The 26,359-nt window shown below is 40.3% G+C and overlaps 1 protein-coding gene across 2 annotated transcripts in view; it reads left to right on the top strand.

Annotated features, from left to right (window-relative positions):
• Plcb1 (phospholipase C beta 1) overlaps window positions 1-26,359 on the top strand; it is a 660,438-nt gene that overhangs the window by 439,820 nt on the left and 194,259 nt on the right. For both annotated transcript variants that reach the window (XM_057780532.1, XM_057780533.1), the window contains exons 5-8: window positions 16,825-16,904; window positions 18,565-18,618; window positions 19,619-19,694; window positions 26,221-26,321. In XM_057780532.1, coding sequence (XP_057636515.1) covers window positions 16,825-16,904; window positions 18,565-18,618; window positions 19,619-19,694; window positions 26,221-26,321 — 311 coding nt within the window. The remainder of the gene's footprint in view (window positions 1-16,824; window positions 16,905-18,564; window positions 18,619-19,618; window positions 19,695-26,220; window positions 26,322-26,359) is intronic.

Below are 26,359 nucleotides of genomic sequence, written 5' to 3'. Positions count from 1 at the left end.
GTATATAATATTTTGGGCAGTATAGAATATCAGCTTTCCATTTAAGCCGAGAGGTTGAACTTGGATTCTATTTTGACTAGGGAGAAGTTTCTTGTCTTAATGGACCTCAAGGAAGTCTCAACACCTCCACCTTCTCATAGAGTAATTTAAAACCTGAGGAAGGGCTTCTCTTTCTAGTGTTACCAGGGAAATGTGGGTTGGGATTCAAAGTCAACCTGAGGAAGTGATTGGTACCCAGTGGCCTCCAAGGCTGTTAATCCCTGTAATATCTATGAGTAGGTGATGCCTCAACAAAGATCTGAAACATCTGAAGGAATAGGCCAGAAATATATTTGGAGACAGAATATTCCAGATAGACAAACATGAAGGATAAAATTCTCCAGCCAGGTAGAGTCTGGTGTGTCTTGAGACATCATAGGGTACCTGCAGTAGGGGCAGAGACAGCAATGCTGAGAGAACATAGTAGCAGGAAGATTCTGTCTTTTCCTGTGAGTGAATGAGAAGCCATCAGGGAGTATGAAACCGAGACAGATGTGACCTGACTTAGTGTCTGTTCAGTAATGGACTGGGGTGAAGGGTGGGGGCAGGATGAAGACAACAATGGGAAAAGGCAGATCACTTAACAAACTCTAGAATATTCTGTGTAAACAGCCAATTATTTGAGTGAAGAAAAAATTTAACAGGAAATGGAAGGGGGTCGAAATCTCCATAGTTTAAAGCAAGAGCCAACAGCAGATACATATGAACCAGAGAAAGAAACAAAAGATGATATTAACATTTTTTCTTGAGTTTCAGGAAAGAAAGAAGTATCCCTCACTATGTCAGAGGTTCATTTTTTTCGTGTTCATTTTGAGATTATGAGAAATCCAGATGGAGATGTTGAGTGGGGGTTCGCTTTGAGGACCTGGGATTGAACAGCAAAGGTGACATATAAACTTCTCGAAGGCATTAGTTAATTGAAAGCATTTAAAATTATCCTGGAACTTAATGAACCCGGATGAAAGATCAGCTGGAGAGTGGACCTCGATGGAGAGGGTAGCCAGCCTCGGGGTCAGGAACACTCCAACGTCGTGTAAGCCTCAAAAATAAAGGAAGCTGAGAAGGAACAGGCAGCAAGGCAACAAGCAGTGAATGTGTTTCATTGGAACTCGGGTGAAAAAATACTCCAAGGCTGAGTGAGATCAGCTGTGCCGTTGCTGCTTGCAGTGCCAAGTAAGACGGAGGCCAAAAATTGACCGGATCTAACGACACAAAGGTCATCATAGCCTTGTTAAGGCTACCTCAGTTGAGTCTCAGGTTCAAATTCTGAGTGGAATGGTCTTGAGGATTCAGAAGGAGGAGGCAGGTTAAGAAAACAAAATCAGTTTCCTTTTTGAGATGTCATGATGTAATTAGCAGCAGGGATATGGGAAAAGCTCCTAGGAAGGGCAGGGAAGTGAGGACAGGTGCTTTCAAGGTATGAGAAATGAAGCCATCGTACATTGTAGTGAAGCTGCTCTTGTACAGGAAACCCAAGAGCTCATGCAGGTGAGTAAAACTGCTGGGATATATATTTTACTAGACAATAGAAATAAGATTTAGTGTAAGACTTGAGGAAGTTAAGCCTGGGGCCAAACTGAACACTCTCCTTCTTAAGTGAGGTTTTATTGGAACACAGAAACTCCCATTTGCTTCCATGTTGTCTAGGTCTGCCTGCACACGACAGAAGGTGAGTTCTTAGGATATAAACCATAGAAATAGCCAAAGCTCAAAACTGCTACTGTTTGACCCACAACTCCAAACTGTCCATCCCTAGGCTGATAAAATGGCTCAGTAGATAAAGGTGCTTGCCATTGACCCTGACAACCTGTGTTTGATTCCCAGAGCCCACACTATGGGAGAAAAGAACCAGTTCCGACAAGTTGTCCTCAAACTTCCACATATATGTTGTGGCATGTACATGTACACACACACAATACATGCATACACGTACATATACACACATGCATGCATAAAAGCACATATATACACATAACACATATACACACATACACAAATAAAACACATGCATATACACACATGCACACACATATACACACATAAAACACATGCATACACACATAACACATAAATATACACATAAAGCACACACATACACATAAAGCACATACATACACATAAAGCACATACATACACATATGTGCGCACATATACATGCACAACACATACATGCATACGCAACATGTACATATATACATACACACCATGTAGGGGAGGGACTGCTCCTATTCCACTGCCCCGAGAGGCTGAGCTTAGGTAGGAGCAATGGGCGCGTTGCTCGGGTGAATGAGCAAAGCGCACTGATGGTCCTAGTAGCAGTCCAGTGTAGAAGAAATTTCTTGTGATTACCTCGATTTTCTTATCACGGGTGCCAAATTTTAGTCAGCAGTCACTCAGTAAGAACAGTGAGTATTTGATTTCTCAAGCATTTTTCTTCACTAGTGAGTGAATTACTTTAAAGACCCAACTGGTTAGGTTACTGTGGACTGTAAAAGGCAGGTCATTTACATCCACCCACAAAATTCCTGTCATTTCGAGTAATCTAACTGAGTCACCAGATCAAATTTTCTTCGAGAGGCCAGTGTGTCCGAAGAGAAAATAGTTCTCTTCTGCCTGCCCAATTCCATTCTTTATCCTATATCCTGTTTTTCTCTTGGGGTGGGGCAGAGAGACTGACTTCTAGGTGTGTCTACTGTGATGTCCTGATCCCATCCTGTGAGCTGCAGACTCTGAAGCATTGTAAGCCAGAAGCAGCCCGTCTCATGACTGCCCTATGCTGTCCACCTTCAGGTCTCAGGGACCTGGGTTACAACTGCTCAGAGAACACTCATTTCCCAGATAAGCTCAGCCAGAAATAAAAATCTGTCCTGGAATTTCGCCCAGAGGAATCCCAATATATAAAGGAAGCAAAGGCACCGCCCCACTGTTTTGCATACAGGAAGCCAAATGTTTCCCAGCCTGTTTACCTTTGGGTCTAGTGAGCTCCTTCTCTAATCATCCACGGTCAAACCGCTAGTGTCAGCGTTCTAGGAGGCCTGGTGCTTGTGGCCTAAGGAGAAATGGGTCTTAACTGTGGTGCCTGAGTGGCAATGTAACAGGAGACTCATCTCCTTGCCCTCCCTCTGCTTTCTGTGCCATGAAATTACCTACCGAGAGGTAGGACTTGAGGTCCAGGCTCTGATATAAAATACTAAATGGTTGGCCATACTGGTAGACTGCTCCCCGCCCCGGTGTGGGTAAATTGTTAATCACCACCTATTTTGGCAGACTTTAGCCTTAATGTTGTTGTTCTATTCTGTTGCGAATCCGTGCAGTCTCTTGCTTTAGAGCCCAATGGGTTGAGACTGAGATGTTCAATAACTGCCATGAGGGGAAAATTGTACGTTGCTTAACTGCATAGGCACAGTATTGGCAAATACCACTGTTTCTAATCTGTCGTGAGCACTAAATTCTTTTAGGTATTATAAAGGCACAAAACAAAACACATTCATTCCATGTAGCCATACTAATGGTCATGAAGCACCTGGAAGAGTGCTCATGACCTAAATCTGCCTTGGTAGAGGCAGAAAGGAAGCACGCCCATATAACTATCATCGAGACTTAAAACCAACAGATAAAATCCAGCATCATCAGGATCCCCAGCATCTAACTTCTAACAGTCCAGATTTGGGCTTTTTACATTTATCTGTTTTACCTGTATTCAAAATATTTATAGATGGCTTCATAAAATGTAGCCATTTTGGCCCAGTGGTGGTGGCGCACACCTTTAATCCCAGCACGTGGGAGGCAGAAGCAAGCAGATCTCTGTGAGTTTAAGGCCATCCTGGAATACAAGAGCTGGTTCCGGGACAGGCTCCAAAGCTACAGAGAAATCCTGCCTCAAAAAACAAAGACGAACAAAACAAAACAAAAGTAGCCATTTTTGTCTGTCTTCTATCTCTCAAGATTTACTAGTTCAGTTTTTTTCTGTTTTATGAGTAGACTTCATTAATTCTCTTTGTTACTTAGTAGTCTGTACTTTCTGCTATAGTTGACAGACAGTTCCTAAATTTAGGGCTATTACAATAGTGAAGCCATACAGCTGCCTTGTCTGGGGGCATACACTGCAAGGTATAATTACATAGATTGTTTTATGTTCTGCCTTAATAGATATGGTCAATTTCTAGCTGCATTTTTAAATGTTATGAGAGAGAGAGAGAGAGAGAGAGAGAGAGAGAGAGAGAGAGAGAGAGAGAGAGAGAATGTGCCCTCCAAAACACAGTCTGTGCACTGAACATCAATCTTAAGTATCTCCACTTTCAAAGTAAAACCTCTGCCACTCTGTTGTGGAGAATTTAACTCACTTATTTGAAGATTACGATGTGAGATTTCCTGGAAACTTGCCTAACTTCATCCACATCAGCTGTTTGCCTACCACCCTGGCAGCATCCAAGTTCTCTGCCCCTTCTCATTAGAAGCTCATTAGCTCCCACACCTTCCTCCACGATGTTTCATCCAAGCCCTTGACAGAACTTGGTGATTGTCAACTACTTGCTTTTCTAGAAATTTCTCTTTTCCTGTCCAGCTCTACCTGTCTTCCTGCATAAGATCTAGAGCTCACTTGACATTCCCTGTCTCCTTTTCCAGCCAGAGATCTCAAGGAATCTCACACTGTTCTCTCAGTTTTGCCAAAAACACCATCATGCCTTCTGCTGCATTTATTATTCTGGATTTGCCTGCTTGGTGTGCTTAATGCAGTGCCATAGATATGTGAGCCGGGGAGAACAAAACAGCACAGCTAGGTCACTCTTGGGATAAAAGAATCTAGTTCAGTATTGGCATGTGATAGATAGATGACCAGGAAGTGTCGTTCAGAGTGGGAGAAAGAATGAAAGAAAGAGGCAGATGGGGATAAAGGAAAGAAGGCATTTGAACTGTTGAGAACGGGTAGATCACATAAAATGTCAAGGCCCTGGAGGCTTTGAGCATCATCGACTGCAATCATCTCATCCTTCAGAGTAGATGAAGCTGAGGTTCCTCTATTGGATGGTTGTTTCCAGCTTCCTCCCATTGAATGTTCCTATGATTTTCTGTCCATAACTTGCAAATATTCTGAATAGGAGGACATGGTCAGTATTGATGACAATGACTTCCATTCTTCTCATTGTCCCCAAACTTAACTTGTTCCCACCAAGAACCCTTGTTCCTGCTGCCTATATACCCATGAATCACTATGTACTTTTTAAAATATGAAAGTCAGATTCTGCTTCTGAGCAGTTGACACCTTCGAGTTGAAGAAATGAGAGAAGTACACATGGAAGGGACTTTTGATTGTTTTGGTTCAGAAGAAAAATTAGTCAAGCGTAGAGATACACACCTATAATCCTAGCACTTGGGAAGCTAAGATAGAGAGTAGATGTAAGCTCAAGACCTGAACTACAATAACAAACAAGTAAATACAAGAAGAAGGAGAAGGACAATTGCAACCAATGAAGTGAAGCTGGAAATTGAGGAGGAGCAGTTGAAGAGACCTGCCAAGCCAGTTCCGGGCCATTCTTACTTTAATACTTGATACATAAAATGTTTTGAAAATTTTCATTGACATTCTTCAAAATTAATAGTATTATATGTTTTAAACTAATCCCCAAAGACAAAAGTCATATTTTTGTTGTGGGGACATTTACACTGAGGTAAAGATTTGCAAACACTAATATATATTCTCTTCAAAATATATAGATTGTTTTCATTTCAGAGCCAATTTGTGATAAATAGTCAATAACTCAAACTTTGAATTTTCTTTAAATAAAAAATAATAAAGAAAAAAGAAAAGGTGCCATAAGTGATATTCCACAATCTGTTTATGAATATAAGGGACTCTGTGTGTGACTTCGTTACAGGTGGCACATATGACTGCTGGGAAAGATGACATAAAAACTATTTATTGTAGGTTATGAGATTTTCATTCTTTGTCACTCCTGATCCCCTTGTTTAAACTGCCCGTGCCTACACTGTCTTCAGCTCTCTCTTACCAACCATACACAGGCCGGGCTCAGTCCCCTGCACTCTTTGATAGTCCCTAGAAAATAAAATTTTCCCCACAGTCTTTGCCTGAGATTTGTAGGAGATTAATAATCACATAAATCCTGAATTTTTACATTGTGAAAATGTCACCCACATAGAACACTATTACAAAAGTTTAAAGACTCAGAAGTCAGAAGAGAGAGATTCATAATAAGAGGAGAAAGGGCAACTTGGACTCTGTCTCTTCCTTATCTACAGAAAAGCCTCAGAAGCTGTCATTCCGGGACTATGGAGAAAAGCACCTTTTGCCTTCTGTCCTGCAAGTCTCTTTTCTGGATGTGTTAAACATGAGCTGCTTAGAGCCAGGCAGGATTCCATATAGAGGCACATGAGCAAGAGTGAAGGGAAAATATAAACCTGGTTCCAGAAATGATTGTGCTGTTTGGCTGTGAGTTATCATGTGTGCAAATCCTGCTAGCTGCCGAAATGCAAGACAAAAAGCTAGCTCAGTGGTGGCATCTCTCCTGCACCACTGGGTGCAGAGTCAAGCAACTTCTTCCCCACCCCTTGGCATCCCTGGCTTCAGAGGCTTGGTAGCTGAGGATGCCTTGAATGTGTTCTCTTGGACCCAGGGCTTAAAGCAGACATGCTGATACAGAAAGAAGAACAGATTTAAAACAACGAGAAATGGTTATCTACATCGGTAGTAGGAAAAGACAAGACCTGTTGAGTAAATTGGGAGCATGGGGACCTTGGGTGAGAGTTGAGGGGCATGGGAGAGGCAAGGAGGAGAGCAGAGAAAAATGTAGATCTCAATGAAAATCAATAAAAAAAATATGAAAAAAAGAATTTAAAATTAATAATAATAATAGAAAGGTCAGGAGGGGGAGCAGAAGAAGAGAAAGAAGGAGAAGAAACAGGAAGGAGGAAAGAAGAGAAAAGAAAGAGTCACTGTTTTGTTTTGGAGAGAAGAAGGGCTCAAAGACAATAGGACTTTGTCTCATGTTTTCCTCCACATGTAAAGTTCTGGAGAAAAACAATTGTTTGCCCCACTTCGAGAGAGACTGATGGTTCTACCTTGATATCAGTCACTGTCTTGAGGAGCTAGCCAAGTGCTCCCTCTGAGTAATCTGTACATCACTAAAGATAAAAAGAAGTGTTTGAAAATAAGATACTAGTAGTTTTTCCTATAGTTTACACTAATATCCACTTATTTAACAAATGTTTAGTTACCCACTGTTGGTCACATACTGTTTTGAGGGCTAAGGTTAGAGAAATAACGAAACATTAGAATAGGGAGTAGATGGGTAGCAAAACACATCAGGAAAAGTGAAATGTAGCGAGGACACACACACACACCATACACACACGAGGTAAATAACCGAATGAAAACAGACAAATTTCTAACCACTTCATTCCTTCCTCCTGCTTGTGAAGAGTAATTTATAGCCAGTTACTTCTAGTGATGCAAATCCTTTAAGAAAGTTTATCTTTTAAGAAAGTGAGCAAAGTCTTTAGAAAGAACTGTAGTACGTAGCACAGGAGTTAGAGAGCCAAGGTACTTGAAAGCAAACAGTAGCCTGTAAAGGTAACAGTTTCTATCTGTATATTTTTTTCTTATGTTTTATCTTAATATCAAGATGCATGAATGTAAATAGTCTCTGGAATTGATAGATCCAAGCTAATAAAATCAATGTCCCTGGCTGTCTCCTCAGATCAAGGTATTTCCTCATCCCTAGCCATCCATGTGTTTTCAGGAACACCTACATCAGGAAGTCACAGTTTCTCCAGAAACCCCAACTTCTACTTCCCTACGACTGCCCATGTGCAATGGGAGACATTAGAGCTAAGTAAGTTGCGGCATTGGTTTATGAGTTGGATGTACAGCTAGCGTAGGTGACAGTTAGGACAGAGTGAAAAAGGAGAACACTTAGTAGTGAACCCCACAGCTCAAGTGTGGCAAACAGAAACTCTAAAACCCCAATGCAAAAACCTTCAAAATCATCTAGAACAGAGTTCAACATTATGAAAATAAATGAAGTGTTAAAAGTCAAAGGCAGAGAGTGGCTCTCATGGAGGAGAAGGACCACAGGATGCAGATTCCTACAGAGGAGGACCACCAGGATGCAGATTCCTACAGAGGAGGACTCCCAGGATGCAGATTCCTACAGAGGAGGACCACCAGGATGCAGATTCCTACAGAAGAGGACCACCAGGATCTAAACACCTACCAAGGCCCAAGCCCCTCCTCATTTCAAGGAAAAGATACCAATTTGCTAGTGGGTTTAAAATAAAGTTGGGAGGTATAATTAAGGTATTTAAAACAAATTGATTTCCAAATGAGAGAATTACATTTTAGCAGAACCCCGTCATTATGTTGTAAGTTAATGAGGAGCTACCTGTGCCTACTTACAACTCAATTTTCAAGGAATGCAGTTTTAATTTTGTCACACGTTTCAGGTTAGCGAATAAGCGGTGCCACTTAACTCCCAAGAAGCAGCGATTGCTCCCTGTTTCCTTCTTGGCATTCCTCCCACTATGAAATTAGCTGCAGTTTTTGTTTTTTAATCTTTCTGTTTTAATACCTTCAAATAGATTTTCTTTTTAAAAATAAGCAGGACTAAATAGCTACTAGAATAGCAGAACCTTCTTAATACACATAGAGCACAGTACTCAGTCAGCCACAGGCAAAATGATTAGCATCAGACTGTCAGGATTAGACTAATAGCAAACATTTTCATAAAAGTGACAGTAGGCTGTGGGAGGGGCACTATCCCAAGAATATGCCAGCTTGACTTGGAGCCGTAGGTGTGACTCTTTGGGGGTTCTAAACACCAGGAATGAGTCAGGAAGCCAGCTAGAGAAAAATGCCACCACTGCCGCTTGTGCTGGCACCACTGCCGCCACCACCACCACTGCCACCACCACCCAGCTGATTCCAAAAATACCCGAGAAGCTCACAGTGACAGCACAGACCTCTCCTTGTCTACCTTCAACAGGTACATGCACCTGTATTTTGCTTCTACCTCTTTTTTGGTAGAATATCTTGGGCCATTCTTGGCTTTGTAGCCGGATAATTGAGAGTTGATAATTGTAAATGACAAAGGTTTATTTAACTGAACATGTTCTGAAGTTTGAAGTTCAAGACTGAAGACACATATCTGACCAGGACCCTAGGCTGTGACCTAAAAAACAAGCAGGTTCATGTGGAAGAGACACAACATGAAAGGGGCCACACTTTTTAATATCTCACTCTGTGTCCCATGTCACTAGTTCAATCCCAAGACACTGAGGACACCCTCACACTCCCAAGATTTAACATAAACCCTAAGAATACAATTAACCTTCTGGCCTACTCACATCGTGATGGCCCCATCACCCAATGCCACAAGGGCAATTAAAGTTCAGCTTGCGTTTCAGAGGGGACAAAACATATTCAAACCATAGAAAAGGGTTTTTTTTTTTTTTTACACTATCCTCTTCAAGATAACCTGAGTCTGATATCACTGCATTGAACTTTCCCTGTATGTCAGACAAACAACTGTTCTAAGAAGTCTAACATTGTACTAGACCTAACACCCAAACAGATCTAAGTGTGAAGCTTTGCATGTGCAGTGCACTGCCAGACATACGCAGTGATTCCCTAGACCTTCCAAGTACCATTTAGCACAGCGCTGCTTCACTTGACTGCAAAAAGGTGGTTGGACATGAGTTCTTTATGATATAGCCAAAGCAGAAAGCAAGGCATAGAGGAGGTCATTGCTGCCAGACCAGATGCTCCAAACCCCAACAGGAAACTTCTTATACTTGGACGTTACACCCAGCTCTCCTAACTTTCTAAAATCCTATTCCAACACAGTTTGCATTACAATAAGAAACATACAAAACCAACTCGCCAACCCTGTAGCCAAAAGTGATGCTCAAAACTTAAAACTATTGGGGAGACATAGGGATTAACTTCCGAAGGCATGAAAGTGTTTTTTCTTTTACATGTTCATTGCACAATCTAACTCAACGACTAAGAATTTATCACTCGGGTTGTAAAAACAATCACACATGAATGATGAGAACCATGTAAGGGATGACACACAGCCTTGTCCCGGGGCTCTTGAACAAAATTCAATGTTTTCTACTCCCCTCCTGCATACTGCTTCACCTAGCTCAGGATTTGGTCTCTTATTCATTATAAGATTCTGATTTGAGCTGGATGGTGGTGGCGCACTCCTTTAATCCAAGCAATCAGGAGGCAGAGGTAGGTGGATCTCTGTGAGCTTGAGGCCAGCCTGGTCTACAAGAGCTAGTTCCAGGACAGGCTCCATAGCTACAGAGAAACCCTGTCTTGAAAAAAGAAATATTCTGACTTAAACTGATTGTCCTCAAAGGTACGTCTACTGGACCGGAGTCAGGACTGTTCTATGAAAGTTAAAGATATCAGCCAGATTCTCTGTGGTGACAGGAGCCACCATCTATGACAGCTATGTGCAGTTCGGGCCATAGGCAAGAGCTCATGGGTAGGGAAAGGAATCATGTCATCTAGAAAAAAGATTGATTGCAAATTTATTGCAAAAGCAGTAAAAAAAAAAACTTGCCTTGACTTTCCCATTCGATTCTTGGTTTATTAATGCATTTATTCTTCAGCAATTTGCCCAGGTTTACTTCAATTACAATAAATAACTCAATGTCCTTAATCAATTCTTCTATTCACTAAGTTAGCTTGAGTTGTGCATTTTCCAATTGTAGCCTATAGCCATTTGAAAATAATGATGTATCTTTCATTGATTTTACATCAGCTGAGCATTGTAATGTTTGTGTCTCAACACTGATATTACTGGACCCTAGTATAATTTTTGTTTGGGATTTGTTGAAGTGGGGGGATGATGGTCTTGGAGTTTTGTGGTTGACGGTCATTACACTTTGTGTATAAGATGAAAATAGGAAAATTTTGATGATAAGATCTAAGACCTGCTTTATGGGAGTATGCACTGACTTATAATTCTATATGTATATAATGATATGATGTACTGTTTATATGCATGTATGTGTAAACAGGGGGATACTTGGAGGCCTTCCGGAAAATTTTCACTTCCTCAAAGAGCATTTTGAATGAATATGTACTTCTGCAAGAGGGTACCCTTTGCCTTTCCATGTGATTTGACCACATTAGTATTAAGTTGAAGCCATTCCCTTGGAAACTGAGAGGCCATGATGCCATGGGATCCAGTTGCAACAGGCAGCCACTGAGTACTTCTGGCTCTATAGACAGCAGTGGCACCAAAACTGGTGTATGTGTCTGAGCTCAGTTCTCTACAAACCCAATTCTTTACACCTTTTTAAAAACAATGAAGAGAAAAGGGGCTTGAAAATGTGTGTGTTTAGAGAGAGTTAAGAACACTGGCTTCAATGCAGAGGGCCAAAAAATAAGAATATAAGTATGAAATTTGAAAAAAAATTAAAAAAACATAATAGCTACCAAATATATAAAGAAATGCTCAACTACATTGGTAAGTCGGGACATCAATGAAAACTATTGCAGGATTTCAAATTGTGTCAGTTAGATTTGAACAACTTTCCTGAATGTCTCATAATAGCAGATGGCTTTGTTTTAATGCAGGCAATGCAAGTTCCCATGTACTGCCAGAAATAATGCACAGGACCACTTCACTGACCAAATAATACTGATGAAAATGCTGGAATCCTAGAATTTTGTAGGCACTTCACAATAAAGATTCAGCTATCTCCTAAGATAAAATTAAGCATTAAACAAACATTTTAAAAGAAATAAGCATAACTATCCATCATAAAATAGAGATTCTCAAATTATACATTCTTGCAATAGAGGAATATGGGAGTTAAAATAAACTAGATCTAGTCTTGTTTTAAAGAAATAATATTGATTACAAACAGAAACTCACACACTGAATTTCAAACATAGAAGGGGCCATAGTAAGAGGTAACAAACTTGCCCAGGAGGAGCTGAATGGTATTGACGTTTCATAGGGTAGGGTCTTTTACAAATAGCCACTTTTCCATTATTGCATGAGCACAGCTACAAACAGTGAAGAAATGAGAAGTCTGTCTCTGTTCCAGTAACACTTAGTGAATAAAACAGAGGACATGCCGATAACACATTTATCCTAACACTTGGGAGACAAAGACAGGGAGATCTCTGAGAGTTCGAGGCCATCCTGATCTACAAAGTGAATTCTAGGACATCTAAGGCTCACAGAGGAACCCTGTCTTGGGAAAAAAAAAAAAAAAACCAAACAAATAAACACACAAAAACCCCACAAAAACAAAAACAAAAAAAAACAGAAAAAAAAAACATGCAAAAGGCTAGATTAAGCCTTCAGGTCCCAGTCTACTGATCCTGAACTACACCACCCTTATCTGAATGCCATATAAAAATAGACGCATGTTGATATTTACCTTTCAAACTGGAACTTACTGCTGAAAGAGAAGTAGGGAGAACATAGGGAAGAATCAATTTTAATTGTATTGCAACAGTTTGCAATGTTTTAAGTATTAAGAAATATAATTAAAGAACTGAAACAAAATTTAATGTTTGTCAAATTTGGATTGGTAGATATATGTACTACTTACATCAGTCCATGTATTTTATATGTCTAAAAAATGAACTACTGAAAAATGAAAGGTAAATACATCAGAACATTTAAAATAACATGAATCAGAAGAGTAGAAAGCAAAAACATTGGCAAGAATGGCATTTCTTTCCAAAGACAGTCTGAATGTTTACTCTTCTTAGCCAGAAGCTGAATTAGCCCTGGAGAATGACTTTCTGTTCTCAGAACTGGGAGCATTTAACTGAATACTGCATGGATGGTTTTTGGATGAAGGACAGAGATGAATCATGTCAGGGCTAAATCTTTCTCTTTATTCTCTGTACATGAACTAAAGGAAATTTGAGTTGAGTTGGTGCCCATCTCCATCAGGGCTGCCAGACGTCAGCCCTGCATTTTGTGGCTGGGCTCCTGGTCTCTCCATTAGATCATTTCTTGTTTCTCCTCTACTTCATTCACCTCATCCTTGTAAGGTAGTTAGTGGTAAAGTGCTTGGCTCCAGAGGGAAACCCGGGTTCAAAATCCAAGTGTCCCTAGCTCTTTGGGCCCACCTTATGCATCAACTTTTTCATCTGCTAAATGTGCTGTTACCAATAGGCTGTCCTTTCTGAGTTCATTGTGAGATCTATGAGTTAGGTATTCATAAAACGTTTACAAGATAGCCTGGCCATAGGAAGTTATAAATTGAATATATGAATTGATTGTAGTTCAGTGGGTTTATGTGTCTGTTTAATTGTGTAGATTAGCTATCCTGGAATTCTCTAGAACAGGACAATGGTGAGATTAGCTTCTAAGAGTTCAGGCTTAAAGTCCAAGAGATCAGTGATCTGTTCCCAATGGGCAGTATTAGCCCCAGGGCAAATTATAAGTGCTGCAGATCCATGAGTCCTTTCTGTAAAATGAAGATAATAGCTACCCATCTCCTAGAAAAGTACTATGTGAGCCTGTTGCTGGATACAAAGGACTCCCTTCAGAACGTGGTAAATATACACAGTCGTCAGCAGTGTAATAGATACTCGTGACTGATGAGTGTTCGGAGTAGTAAGCAAACACATGAAATCATGTCACAAATTTCAGAATTTCAATGGCTTTGTGAAGCAGTAGGCAAAGTATCTTTGAATCTGTCTAAATTGCCATCTGAGATGGGAGGGAATGGAGAAGGAATAGAAGCAGGAGCCTTGAAACTCCAGGACACTTCCACTGCCGTTGATCTTTAGAGTCGTCTTCTCAGGTTAAGTCTTTGTTCCCAGGGAGGGTTTAAACCCAAAACAGGAAATGCTCTTTAAGAAGTTTCAGGATTTAAATAGCTGGGGCTAAGCCAAGTTGAGTGATTGTCAATACTTGGTTTCTGATCGGAAAAGAACAGGTCCTCAGTACCAAAGACGCTTCCCTTCTCAGGCCGTAGTAGCCAAGGCTCAGCACTGGATTTATGAAACAAGCTTCCAGTAAAATCCATTGATCCCACAGCAAAGCGTGTTCCAAATTCTCATGATGAGTTTAGGTTTGAAGTCCAAGCAACCAGTAATCTGATCCCAAGCAGTGACTCTTATTTTCTTCCACTTCATTATGCTCTGCCCTTCTCTCCAGCCGTACTGTTCCTGACACAGCTGCGAGGTCTTTGGGGGCTATTCAAAGCTCAACAGCCCCAAATCATCTATTTATTTGCTTGAGAAGGAAATAAACAAAGACTGGGCTAATGCTTCCTGAACCAGATCCTGGACTGCCCTGCCATTCTTCTGGCTGCTTTTGACCCAGCCGTATGTTTAGATGTTGATACGCATAAAACACATAAAGATTTCCTGGATACGTTTAGATTCTGATGCAGTGTGGAACCTGAAATAGACATTTTTAACAAGCTTTCTAGGGTGCATACGTGTCCACCCTAGGACATGGCCACTCATGTCGTGGTACAGCAAAGACCTTGCCCAGAAATTTCTAAGTGATGCAGAATCTCTTTCCACTCCTCAGCTCTACTGAAGGGGCAGATGCTCTTCAGCAAAACCCTGATGGAAATGCATGTGAAACTTGAGAAATGTTGTCCATACATGGACCAGCTACCCCAGAGCTTAGCTATATATTTCTTCCTTGTACAAGGTGGCTACTGATGTTACTCAAAAATCCTAAAACTACATGGGGAAAGATTCTAGCGAGGTACTGACCGTGTTCTTTCTTATTCTGCTTACACTGTCAACAGGAGGTCTCTGCTGACTGCTCCCTTGAATGCTAGAATGCACTTTGATAAAAGGAGACCAGAGTGCCCGAGGCTTTCTCTCCCTGTTCTTGTAGCCCATCACCAAAACTAAGAAGCACAATCATTATTTCCACACCCACACGCCTCACCTCGCAGCACATTCAGCTCTGAGCTGCCCTCTGCACAGGGTGAGATTCAACCATTGTCGGTCTTGCTGGGACCTCGCTTGGGTCTCAGCCTTCTAGCTCCTCTCTGACTGTCCCTGTTTCCTACTCTAATGGTATCATGGAACACTGTAATAAGCTCCATCCTTATAAAACCCCATCTCAGGATCTGCTTCTTGGCAACCCAAGGTAAGACATGCTAGTTTCTTCTGCAAAAGGGCCATAGAGCGACCAGTAGATCTAGAAGACCGGTGCTGACCAATCAGCAGCCACAGCTGCCAGAAATGCCTCGGATTCTGAATTTTTTTCCATTTTTTTTTTTACAATCTAATGAGAAATCTTGAGGATAGAATTCAATCTAAACATGAAACCAATTTATGTTTCACAGTTACCTTTTATATATATCATGAAGGTAATTTTTATATATTTTTATTTTTACATCTATATTTAGACTGACCAATTACATGAAGTTGTGTGAATTTTCTTACTGTAATTTCCCACAGGTGCTCAAACAGGTAAAATAGTGAAATAAGTCAAATATCTTAGTAAAATTAATTTTATGTACTTTTTCCTTTTGTTATATTTGGCTACTAGAAAACTCTAATTTCCATTTGACTCACATTATATTTTTATTGGACATAATGGAAGACTTAGGTTTTTAGCCTAAAACAAAAAACTAAAATTAAATTTCCAGAAATGTTTTTAATTCTTTTTGTATTCGGTGTGAAATTATCTCTAAGCCAGTGGTTTTCAACCTTCCCATTGGGCGACCCTTTAATACAGTTCCTCATGTTGTGGTGATCCCCGCAACCATAAAATTACCTGTTGCTACTTCCTAACTGTAACTTTGCTACTGCTATGAATCATAATGTAAATATTTGATATGGAGGGCATCCTATATGAGACCCCTTCAAAGGGTTCACCACACACAGGTTGATAAGAGCTGCTGTAAACAAACCCACTAAACCACGCTAATACTTTCACTGCTACATAAAATTGTCCTAGAGAAATCCGAAGTTTGATCTTTTATTCCAGAAAATAATATAAAGGAAACAAAGTTTTAAAACCAGTGGCAATATTTATTGCTTGTTGAAATCATCTAATCTTAGTACAGTGGCTTTCTGTGCCATTAATAACATTGTCTTGATGCTGTCCTGTGCACACTTCAAGTTTGGTAGGGGGTGATTTTATCTTCCATAGCTCTCCTGTGCTGTTCTTTCTAGGTCCTCACTACATAATCTACAAAGATCAAAGCCTCAGCATTCCTCCCCTAACTGCTGCAGCCTCCTGGCTGAGATCTTTGCATGCTCAGCCTCAGATTCCCCTTTCTTTGCTGTCAGGCAATCCCCCTAGTGCTCAGCCTCATCCCAGCTCCCCTCACCGCCCATCCTGGAAATGGGCTTTTGCTGCTATTACAGTTTCGCTTTCTATCTGCGTCTGGCCAAGAATGAGTTAACACTGAGAAAACTCCACGATCTGAGTAGTAAAGTAAGAAGTTTTTTCAGTTCTGTTGAAAATAAATTTGCTGCATTTTAAACTTTCTGTTATTCTGTATTTGTTTCTAATTCTATAAAAAAAAGTAAAGCCTGTAGAGTTATTGGAGCACAGCAGTTTTATCAACGAGGAACTTAAAAGACAGAAAAGCATACCTTCACTTATACATGTCTTTATTAAAAGATAATCACCCAGATTTGAATTTAGTTATAACCTTGTAAAAAGAAGAGGGACATTGTAGGAAGCTGTTCACATCCAAGTTGAATTAATTTGTCTGTCCTCCTCGAAGACAAGCTAAAAGCATATTTTATACCTGAATAATATTTAAACTAACTTAAGTGTGACTTATATCTTTCAGGAATGGACAAGTGAAGTTTTCAGTTTGGCAACAAATCTGCTGGCTCAAAACATGTCCAGAGACGCATTTCTGGAGAAAGCGTAAGTCATTCTGATTGTATTGCTAAGGGTGTTGCTTCTTCTGTTTCCTTCCTCCTCTGTGAGTCTTTGTTTGTGCTGCCTTTGGGTTCTCACATTCATAAACATATATTTCCCTTTGGGATAGGTTGGAGGACAGATTCCTCAACTGTGCAGGCTTGGAAGACTTCCAGGAGAGATGGCTCTTTCCCTCAAGTGCACATCAGGCTGAGGGCCTGAACATCAGGGCTTTTGACACACAAGAGAGAGACCTCCAAACTCTGGCAGCTGTACTCGGAACACAGAGTTGCTCTTTTCAAAGCACCCTCTGTTGTCTCTTCTTGTGTTCTCTCTTTTAGAACCTCTTGAAGAGACTGAACATCATATGCCCTTGTTATTCTAGATTCAGAGATCTTGATGGGTACCACAAGAACTTCCTACCTCCTTCATTCAAGGGGTTGGTAACAGAATTCCAGACCTGAAAGACTATTGCACAAAGCAACAAAGGAGAGAGAGAGAACAGAGGGGCAAGCAGAAAGAAAATAAGAGGAGAAAGAAAGAAAATAAGATTAGAAAATCACCCTGGAATTGCAGCAGCCTTTCAGAAAATGATTTGACCCAGGAAAACAGTGATGCATGCCAGAGGAGCAGCAGGGAGATGGGTGTGTTCCTCTGGGTGACTCTGGTGGTTCAGGAGCTTAGAGGACCTTTAACTCAAAACCACAAGCAAAAATATTAGTAGGCTTGTTTCTAATTCACTGAGTAGATTTCTTTCTTCCCTCTTGTTCCAGAGCCATACCCATTGCTTTAGATCTCATCCCAGGCACTTTCGATTTTAGTCACAGGCCTTTACTCAAAGGCTTGATTGTGGAATAATCCCCTGTCCTAATTTTCTTACCTTAAGGATCCTCCCAATCTTCCTTTTCCTTTCCTTCCTCGTTTCTTTTTATCCCGTTTATCTTGCATGCCATCCTTCATCCAACAAACATTTCTAGAACATGTCTTTTTCTACACAGCGTTAATGAATGAGATAGAGAGAGAAATAGGATATTCAAGCTGAGACACAGCATGGTGTAACTGGTCGACTAATCATAATCTATGGCAAATGTCTATTCCAGACGCATGAACCCTGTGAGGGCTGCTGTGGGAATTGTAGCACGTGCATTTTGCTGAATGTGCTGTACACAAATCTGGATGTGAGGTCTCTGAGTCACAGTCTATGCAGTGTCCCAAAGCAGCATTTCCTGTTGACACTCTGCTTGCAGTGGTTAAGAGTTGTGTTGATCTAACTCTCTACCTATGTGTCTGTAGGCTGATGAGAGATAAACCCAGTCCTTATATCTTTTGTGAATTTCTTATGAACAAACCATGGTAACTTAGCAGAATGTAGATGGATCTCAGGAACTTAACACTAAGGGAAAGAAGCCAGACCCGAAACACAACCACATTTTATGTGGGATAAAAACAAGTGAAAACAGTCTCTGCTGTTGAAAGATGCCAATGACGTGTGGAGATGGACTCCAAAAGACGGCATGAGGGGAATTCTGGGAAGTGTCTAAAAGACATTGTCCCATTACACCAGCCAGGCACCAACCTGGAGATTTTGGCGAATTCAGTCCACTGCACTCGCATTCTGTTTCCGATACCTTTTAAAATGATGACTAGCTTTTTTCTCTCCCAACAGATATACCAAGCTCAAGCTTCAGGTCACTCCGGAAGGGCGCATTCCTCTCAAAAAGTAAGCTCTGACCATGTTCACCTGCTCCGTCCCTAAAACTTGAATCTATGCCACGGGTCTGACTTATGTCTTCACCAGGTTGAGTGGGAGCACGGAAATGGCGTGGTAACCCTATCCTGCATCATGTTAGTCTCACAGAAGAGCAGCTGCTTCCTCATGATGCTTCCTTGGCATCTCTTGTGGCATCTTTTTTTGAGAGAGTGCAGGAAGTGGGTAGAGGGACGAGGGAAGAAATCACACTGTGTCAATCCCAGAAATCACCTGAGGTTCAGATCTGTTATAGGAATAAAAATTGTCTAACTTCGGTACCCCCTTTGGCCACTATAAGGCAGGGCTCTCAATGTCAAGTAGACACGCAAGCCAGGTAGAGAGGGAACTCAGGTAACAAAGTAGAGCAAGAAGAGGAAGAGAGGTAGATGCAAAGAGAAGTCAGTATAAACAAGATGGCAGATCCCTTTACCCTGCAGAAGTGGTGAGCACCAGACTGAGTTTTCTAATGTATCAATCAATAGAGCATACAAATCCAAATCACTGTATTCAATTCCTAGTACTTATTTTTTTTAAAAAAAAAATTGTGATAAGAGAAAGTACATGGTAAAAGTATGTTAGCTGGAAGTTCTTAAGCGTTGCCATGGAAGCCAGCAATGAGCTTCTGCACAGTATACCATTGTAGGCAATGTGTATAACAAGGGACAAGATTGGGAAGACTGGGAGAATCATTTATTTTATGAATTAACATGAAAAAGTAGTTAATGCAATAGTTTCCAGTGGGTCAACTCCACTGTCTTGGAATATTTATTTTATATCAGACACTATAAGTTTTACAAGATACACATAGACCCTGAGAACAGATGCAGACTTGTGGAGAAACAATTAATTTTTTACTGTTCAATGATCCTTAACTTTCTTTCTGTGTAATATTGTGTGTTGGGGTCATCCGTGTGTGTAGTGAACCACATTGCCTTTAACCAGCTCTCATGGATGTGTTCTCACTCCGCAGCATCTACCGATTGTTTTCAGCAGACCGGAAGCGAGTTGAAACTGCACTAGAGGCTTGTAGTCTTCCATCTTCAAGGGTGAGCATGCTGTCTTTCTACTGTCCCCCACATAACAGTTCTTAAAAGTCCATACTAAATGTATACTGTCTAGTATTTCCTAGACATAGATTGGCACAATTAAAAAAAAAATGTAAGTGAGATGGGCATGGTGTTACATGTCTATAACCCCAGGAATCAAGAGGCAGAGGCAGGAGGATTACTGCAAGTTTGAGGCTAGCCTAGGATACACAACCAGTTACAAGCCATCTGAGGTTATGCATCCCAAACATGGCTCAAAAACCAAGCAAATGAGACCAACCAAAAAATAAGACAAAAAAAGGAAGCATCATTTATTTGTTAATATGTACATTGTGTCAGACCATTGTTAAATTCTCATATCTCTGCTATTTCAGTTCAGAATGACCCTTTGTGGTTATTAGAAAAAATATCTGAGCATATAATTTATATTACATATAATCATGTTAACAAAATGCCCAATATCTCATAAGTTGGGATGTAGAAGCAAGAAGAATAGTATTTCAAGACCAGTGTCAGCCACAGAGAGAGTTCAAAACTAGCCTAGGCTACGTGAGGCTTTGTTTAGGGAGGGGTGTAGAGAGAAGCACAGAGAGGCAAAGACAGGGAGATGCAGGGTTGGGAGTAGTAAGGAGGGAGGGAGGTCCACTCAATCATATACTTCTTTCACGTTGTCAATTCTCAATGTGATTTGAACACATCATTCACAGTAAACCCATTCTTGATGCCTCTTGAAATAATATCTATTAATGATGTTAAACTATTATGCTTTAGAGGCATGGTTCTCAACCTGTTCCTGTGAGTGATCCCTCACCCATATTTCTTTATGTCAGCAGTTCTCAACATGTAGGTTGTGACCTTTTTGGGGGTCAAACGACCCTTTCACGGGGGTCACATATCAGATATCCTGCATATCAGATAATTGCATTACGATTCATGACAGTAGCAGAAGTAGAGTTATGAAGTCGCAATGAAATAATTTTATGGCTGGGGTCACCACAACATGAGGAACTGTAGTAAAGGGTCGCAGCACTAGGAAGGTTGAGAGCCCCTGCTCTAGAAGCATTTTGCAATCCAAACTTCAACTTCTATTTTTAAACCTCTAGTTTTAAGACATATCAATTACAGGCATAGTTGGTACATAGTTAAACAAATTTAGCACAAATAGTCTTCAAGGCTGTGTCCACAGGTTCTACTGAAAGGGATGCAGATTCGAAACAGTTTGGAGATTTCTCACTGCTCCCAGGAAGAAAGCCAGAACACAAAGCCCTCTTTTATTTCTGTTCCTGACTCACAAGACATTCAGTATAGGTTAGCCATTGAGAGGAACTCCTCTCTGTGTCATCTCCATATAGTTCTAAAACATGTGCTTCTGGGAGAGCAGAGTCTATTGCATGAACTCTGTATCTCTGGCTTCTGGAGAACTTCCATTTCTCTTCTAAGCTGCATTCACCTAGTAGCTAAGCAACGAGTAAACCCTCATCTGAATCGCTGATATGGTAGGGGACTCAGAGCCTCACTAGTCATGTTTAAGTTACACTGAGTGAGACTAGAAAGCTACTCTTCAGCTCGGCATGTGGTGACATTTTAATAAAGGACGGAGCACTACTTAACATCTCTTGTCACCCAATTCTTGTTGCAAGCGTTAGGAAACTAAATAAGTTAGAAGAGATTGCTAGCAGGGCATGGTGCTGCATGCCTGTGATTCCAGCATGCAGGAGCAGACTGGGATCACTGCAAGTTCCAGGCCTGCACTGAACTGCAGAATGAAGTAATATCTCCAAAAACAGATAAATAAATAAACAAACAAGTGAAAGTTCTTTTAAAAAAATAAAAATAAAAGACGGGAAAGGTTTTGCTAGGTCACAGGAAAGCTGTTCCACTGCCAATTTGGCTCGCTTAAGTGCACCCGGCCAAGGATAACTTCTGCTCTACCTTGAGTGTACTTTGCTGTGCACTCCATCTTCACACCTTGCCCTTCGTTGTGCTGAACAAACTGAAATGCTCAGACATGCTCACTGTCGCTTGTCTGGCAGAAGCTTTGGAGTAGGAAGGACAGAACGATGCCGCTCCTGTCACTGGCTCCACCGGTATCCCATGAGTTCCTGCTGCACACCTGCAAGCATGGAGCAGATGCTGCAGGCCTGGGTTCGAAACACAGTATTCTAAGAGAATTAGTAGATAAATATGCCAGCAACTGTGCTTGTAAATGGAAAGAGGCACTGTTCAAAATAGAACAGGTGCTGCCTCTGCGAAGAAGAGAAGTCTGTTCCAGAAAACGGACAGAGCACAGAGGTCTGGGCCTAGGGAAGAGTATGACCAGCTAAGGAATGACCATCTCATACACTTGGTGTAAAGAGGACTCATTGAGATGGACTTACAGGACATGAGAAGATATTTTTCCCCTTTGTGACCACTTCTAAGCTCATCTTTCCTTGATACAATCTTGTGAAATACAATGATCAAAATGTTTAACTTCGTCTTCTACATCTAGTTAAGTGAGAGAAGAAACATAGAATGAAGCTAAATAGAAAAAAAATCAAATCCATCAATCAATTCTCTGTAAATTGCAATTTTCTGAACAATTGGATTCTGACAATCCATTCAATAAACATAAATTGAGTCTTTATAATTCACTATGTCTATTATAGGCTTAAATTTTCAGTCCAATATCAACTGGAGACATTTTAGAAGGAAAATGAGATTCAAACAGTAGGAGTGATGTTTAACTTGGGAAAAAAATACTTCTCTTTAGCAAATTAAATGTAATGGCAATTTTCTGAAAACAAACTGAAGATATTTTAAGATATAATCAACCTCCATTATAGTTTTGAAAGATTCATTGTAAACTATAAATTATTTGGAGGACTTGTAGAATTCAAATGCTTCTTTTAAGCTCCAAAGACCCAAGGCCATTTCAGAGCCAGGAAATAAATAGTTCTATGAGCTGTCTACAGCACATCAAAATGAATTTTCAAAACCCCATATGGTAATTTCCTATGTAGAGAAAAGTAGGTATAAGAACTAGTCACTTGTTAGCTAACAGATTCTGACGGTGTTGCCTAGGGGTATTTTACACATTCCACAGAGGCAAGGGGTTATGTAAATGGTTGATAAGTTTGCATAAATGGGAGTCGGCTTCCTAGCCAGCCGTCATTCAAACTGGACTTAATTGTGTTCTGTAAATAGACACATTACCAGAAATGCTGTGGATATCCTGTTGAGATTTTTTAAACATTATCTTTGCGCACATTGTTAGAAATAATTAATGCCCTTGAACTTGTACCCCGGCTGACAGGCTCTACCGGAATGGCACAGTACTGTAGAGGGTTTTCCTTCAGAGAGTACAGTCGCTAGCCTCAAGTTACCCTAATTGGTGAAAAGTAACTCGGTACCTAAAATGAGACAAAGCAATTACTGTCCTTCTATTAATAATCCAAACATATTTTCCGGTGAGACCTGTGAAAACCTTTCCATATTCAGAAAATTACTATTCTACCCACAAGCTCTCTGAGAACTGAAAATAATTTATCAGCACTAAATTCCCTTGATTTAAGGGTTATTAACTTAAAAGGGCTTGGTGACATTTGGAATTACTTTGTAGTCTTGGAATAACAGTAGCCTGTGGGACTGCATTTTAATGAAGAAAATAAGAAATAAACCCATATATTTGTTTTAGATATAAATTTTACCACAGTGAATAGGTAGGTGTGTATTAAATACATAGGGAGACAGTTATCTTCTAGTTAAAGATTTGCACATATCTTACTAAGAAATGTTATGGGGTTTATAAAGGAACATCTCTGTGTAACTGTAGTTAATTGCCTTATTTCCTGAAGATAAATCAGAATTATGGCCATTTTACGGTTGTGGTTCTTAAAATCACTGTATCATAATTATATTTCAAACTACACAAGAATTCAGTATATAATGAGCAATTTATTTGTAGTGATTCCATGGACTTTGGTTAATTCAACTTTTGTTTCATAGTTCTATGACAAAAGTATTACAGAGTGCTGAATGTCTAAAATTTACTGGATAATAACGTAATATATATGTACATACATGGAAGTGGAGAGGTGACTAAGCAGTTAAGAGCACATACTGCTCTTCTAGAGGATGCTATTTTGATTCCCAACACCCACATGGTGGCTTACAACTGTAACTCCACTCCCAAGGAATCTGACACCTTCGTCTGGTCTGTAGGTACTAGATACACACATGGTACGCAGACATACATACAGGCAAAACACCTATACACATAGAATAAAATGATTTAAAAGGCAATGGTAATCATGTTGATAAATCTATGGGCTTTACTGGAGACTGCTTCAATAAAATGTAGTCTAATACTCTTGGAATATTAAATACAAGTTCATAGTAAAATGATTCTTTAACTACTCAAATGTGTGACAAAGATAAAAAGCACTGTCCTAAAGCAAATCTGCAGAAGTGGCACAGAGTAACACAGAGACGTGGGAAAGGACCTTGCTTTAGTGCACTGGGCTTTGGTCAAACAGGTAAAATGAACCTGTGCTTACCTCTTCACCAAATCCAGGGAGAGAAAGAGAAGGTGTGTGAATGAGGTCGGTGAAATACAGACTCATTTCACATGTAAAAATCTGAGACTTGCCTGGAGCTGGCAGTAAATATCTTCAAGATGCTTGTGCCTTACTTTCAATGATAATAATTTATTTCAGTCATTATATGGAATACTTTTTTCTCCTGTTTTCACCCACTGACTCTGAAGACCTTGGTTCAGTTGGGCAGGAGAGCAATGAGATGAAGAAAGCCAGCTTCACGGAAAAGCTTTCCATGTGATAAGTTTCAACGTGCAATGAAAATAATATTGCATTTATTCAGGTTATCTCACTATTTGTCCACGATAATTGAAAGTCCTAGTTCACAGCTAAAAAATAATGGCTAGATTTTAGTAAAATATGTCTATGAAAGTATATGTCTGCCCACAAGTGTGGTTAAGCCTGCTTTTCCAAAGGAAGTATAATATTCAGCCCATGATAGCACTGTTCAATTTAGTAAATATTCTGTAGCTGCTGTATTCCACACGCTGGAAACTAAGCAGCTAGCATGCACAGTTCTTGCCTGGGCCCAAAGAGCAGAGCTAATTCTGCAGCTGAGGACAGGTTACAGTCAGGAGTGTTGAAACAGGAGATAAGGAGAGTGAGACAGGAGTACAGGGTCAAGAGAAAACACAGTCGATATGGAAGGTATGGCTATTCAGGGAGATACAAGGAAGGAGGGATCAGGAAAGTCAAGGAAGACCACTATTGATATCCTTAGGTAAGATCGATTACTGTGTCTGCCAGCCGTGGTTAGAGAGCTAGATTTAATAGGAGAGTGGGATGTCCCGCTTGGGGAATACTTGAGTTGGCCAACAGTACCATTAAATAATTTTTTGCAGATGATTTGAAATAGTCTTCTCCCAGTCAAATAGTTGGGTAAATAGGGTCATTTTGACTATCTAGAAAAGAAGTGTGTGCCTAACTCAGCCCAAAACTGGCATCCTCCAGCAAAGGTATTTCTTTTCATAAACAAAATGGAATTCTGGAATCCTGCAACTGGGTTGCTCATCTCTCCAATTTATGAGTGGCAAAGCACCAATAAAGCCCTTGAGCAGAATTTTCCACTGCTCTTGGATTTGAGTCCTTGAGCTCATGATTTCAAAGCTCTGTCTAAGGAGACCAAGTCTGTTAGCATAAAGATCTTTTGTGTGTTCTTAACGTTGTCTTTTGTTTTCTAAAATTCATTTTTGCAAAATATTATTTCCCTCCTATAAATGGACATAACCAAGGAAATATTACTTCATTTTTTTTTTATTCCACAAACATGGGGCCTCTACTGTCTGCCAAGTGGTGAGGTAAATTTTCTGGTCTGTTAGCAAGCAGTGTACAATTTCAGACAATGATTTTTTTTTAAAGTTTTCTATTAAAATACAGCTAAAATACATGAATACATTTAAAAGGAAGGGTGTTTCTTTGTTTTAGGGGCTTGAAAATAAAAATAATCATTGAAGCACATACCTGAAATAGGGAGCCGCATGAAAAATTCCTTCCTGTTAACAAAGGCTCAAATACATGCTTCCGGTTTCCATGGCAGCCCAGCCAAACAGAAAACATAAGCTGTAGAAGTGGCCTTTTATATCAATGACTTGCTTCCCAAACAATAGGACAATGAGCACTCAGTAGCAGATGATGGCTGGTGTTGTCCTGCCTGTGAAAAGCGTCTTACGATCAAATAGTGTAAGCCAGTACTCCTCATGGCCTCTGCATCAATTCCTGCCCTGCCTGAGTTCCTGCCCTGACTTTCCTCATTGATAGACCTTTACCTGGAAGTGTAAAATAAAATAAACCCTTTGCTTCCAGAGAGAGGGGGGAGGGAGGGGGAAGGGGGATGGAGGGAAGGAGGGAGGGAAGGAGGGAGGGAGGTAATGAGCAACAAGACAAAGAACAATCAGAAAGGAAACTAAAGAAACTGAGACCTCCTTCTTACCCTGTTTTTTACTCCCCAGAATGATTCCATACCTCAAGAGGATTTCACTCCAGATGTATACAGAGTTTTCCTGAACAACCTTTGTCCCCGACCTGAAATCGATAACATCTTTTCTGAATTGTAAGAAGATGCATTTTACTCTGTTTTCTAGCTTCTGT

This window comes from Chionomys nivalis, chromosome 9 (assembly GCF_950005125.1).
Source record: "Chionomys nivalis chromosome 9, mChiNiv1.1, whole genome shotgun sequence".
Classification (NCBI taxonomy): Eukaryota; Metazoa; Chordata; class Mammalia; order Rodentia; family Cricetidae; genus Chionomys; species Chionomys nivalis.
The sequence above is the reverse complement of the archived record's forward strand: the minus strand, read 5'-3'. Positions and strand labels throughout refer to the sequence as shown.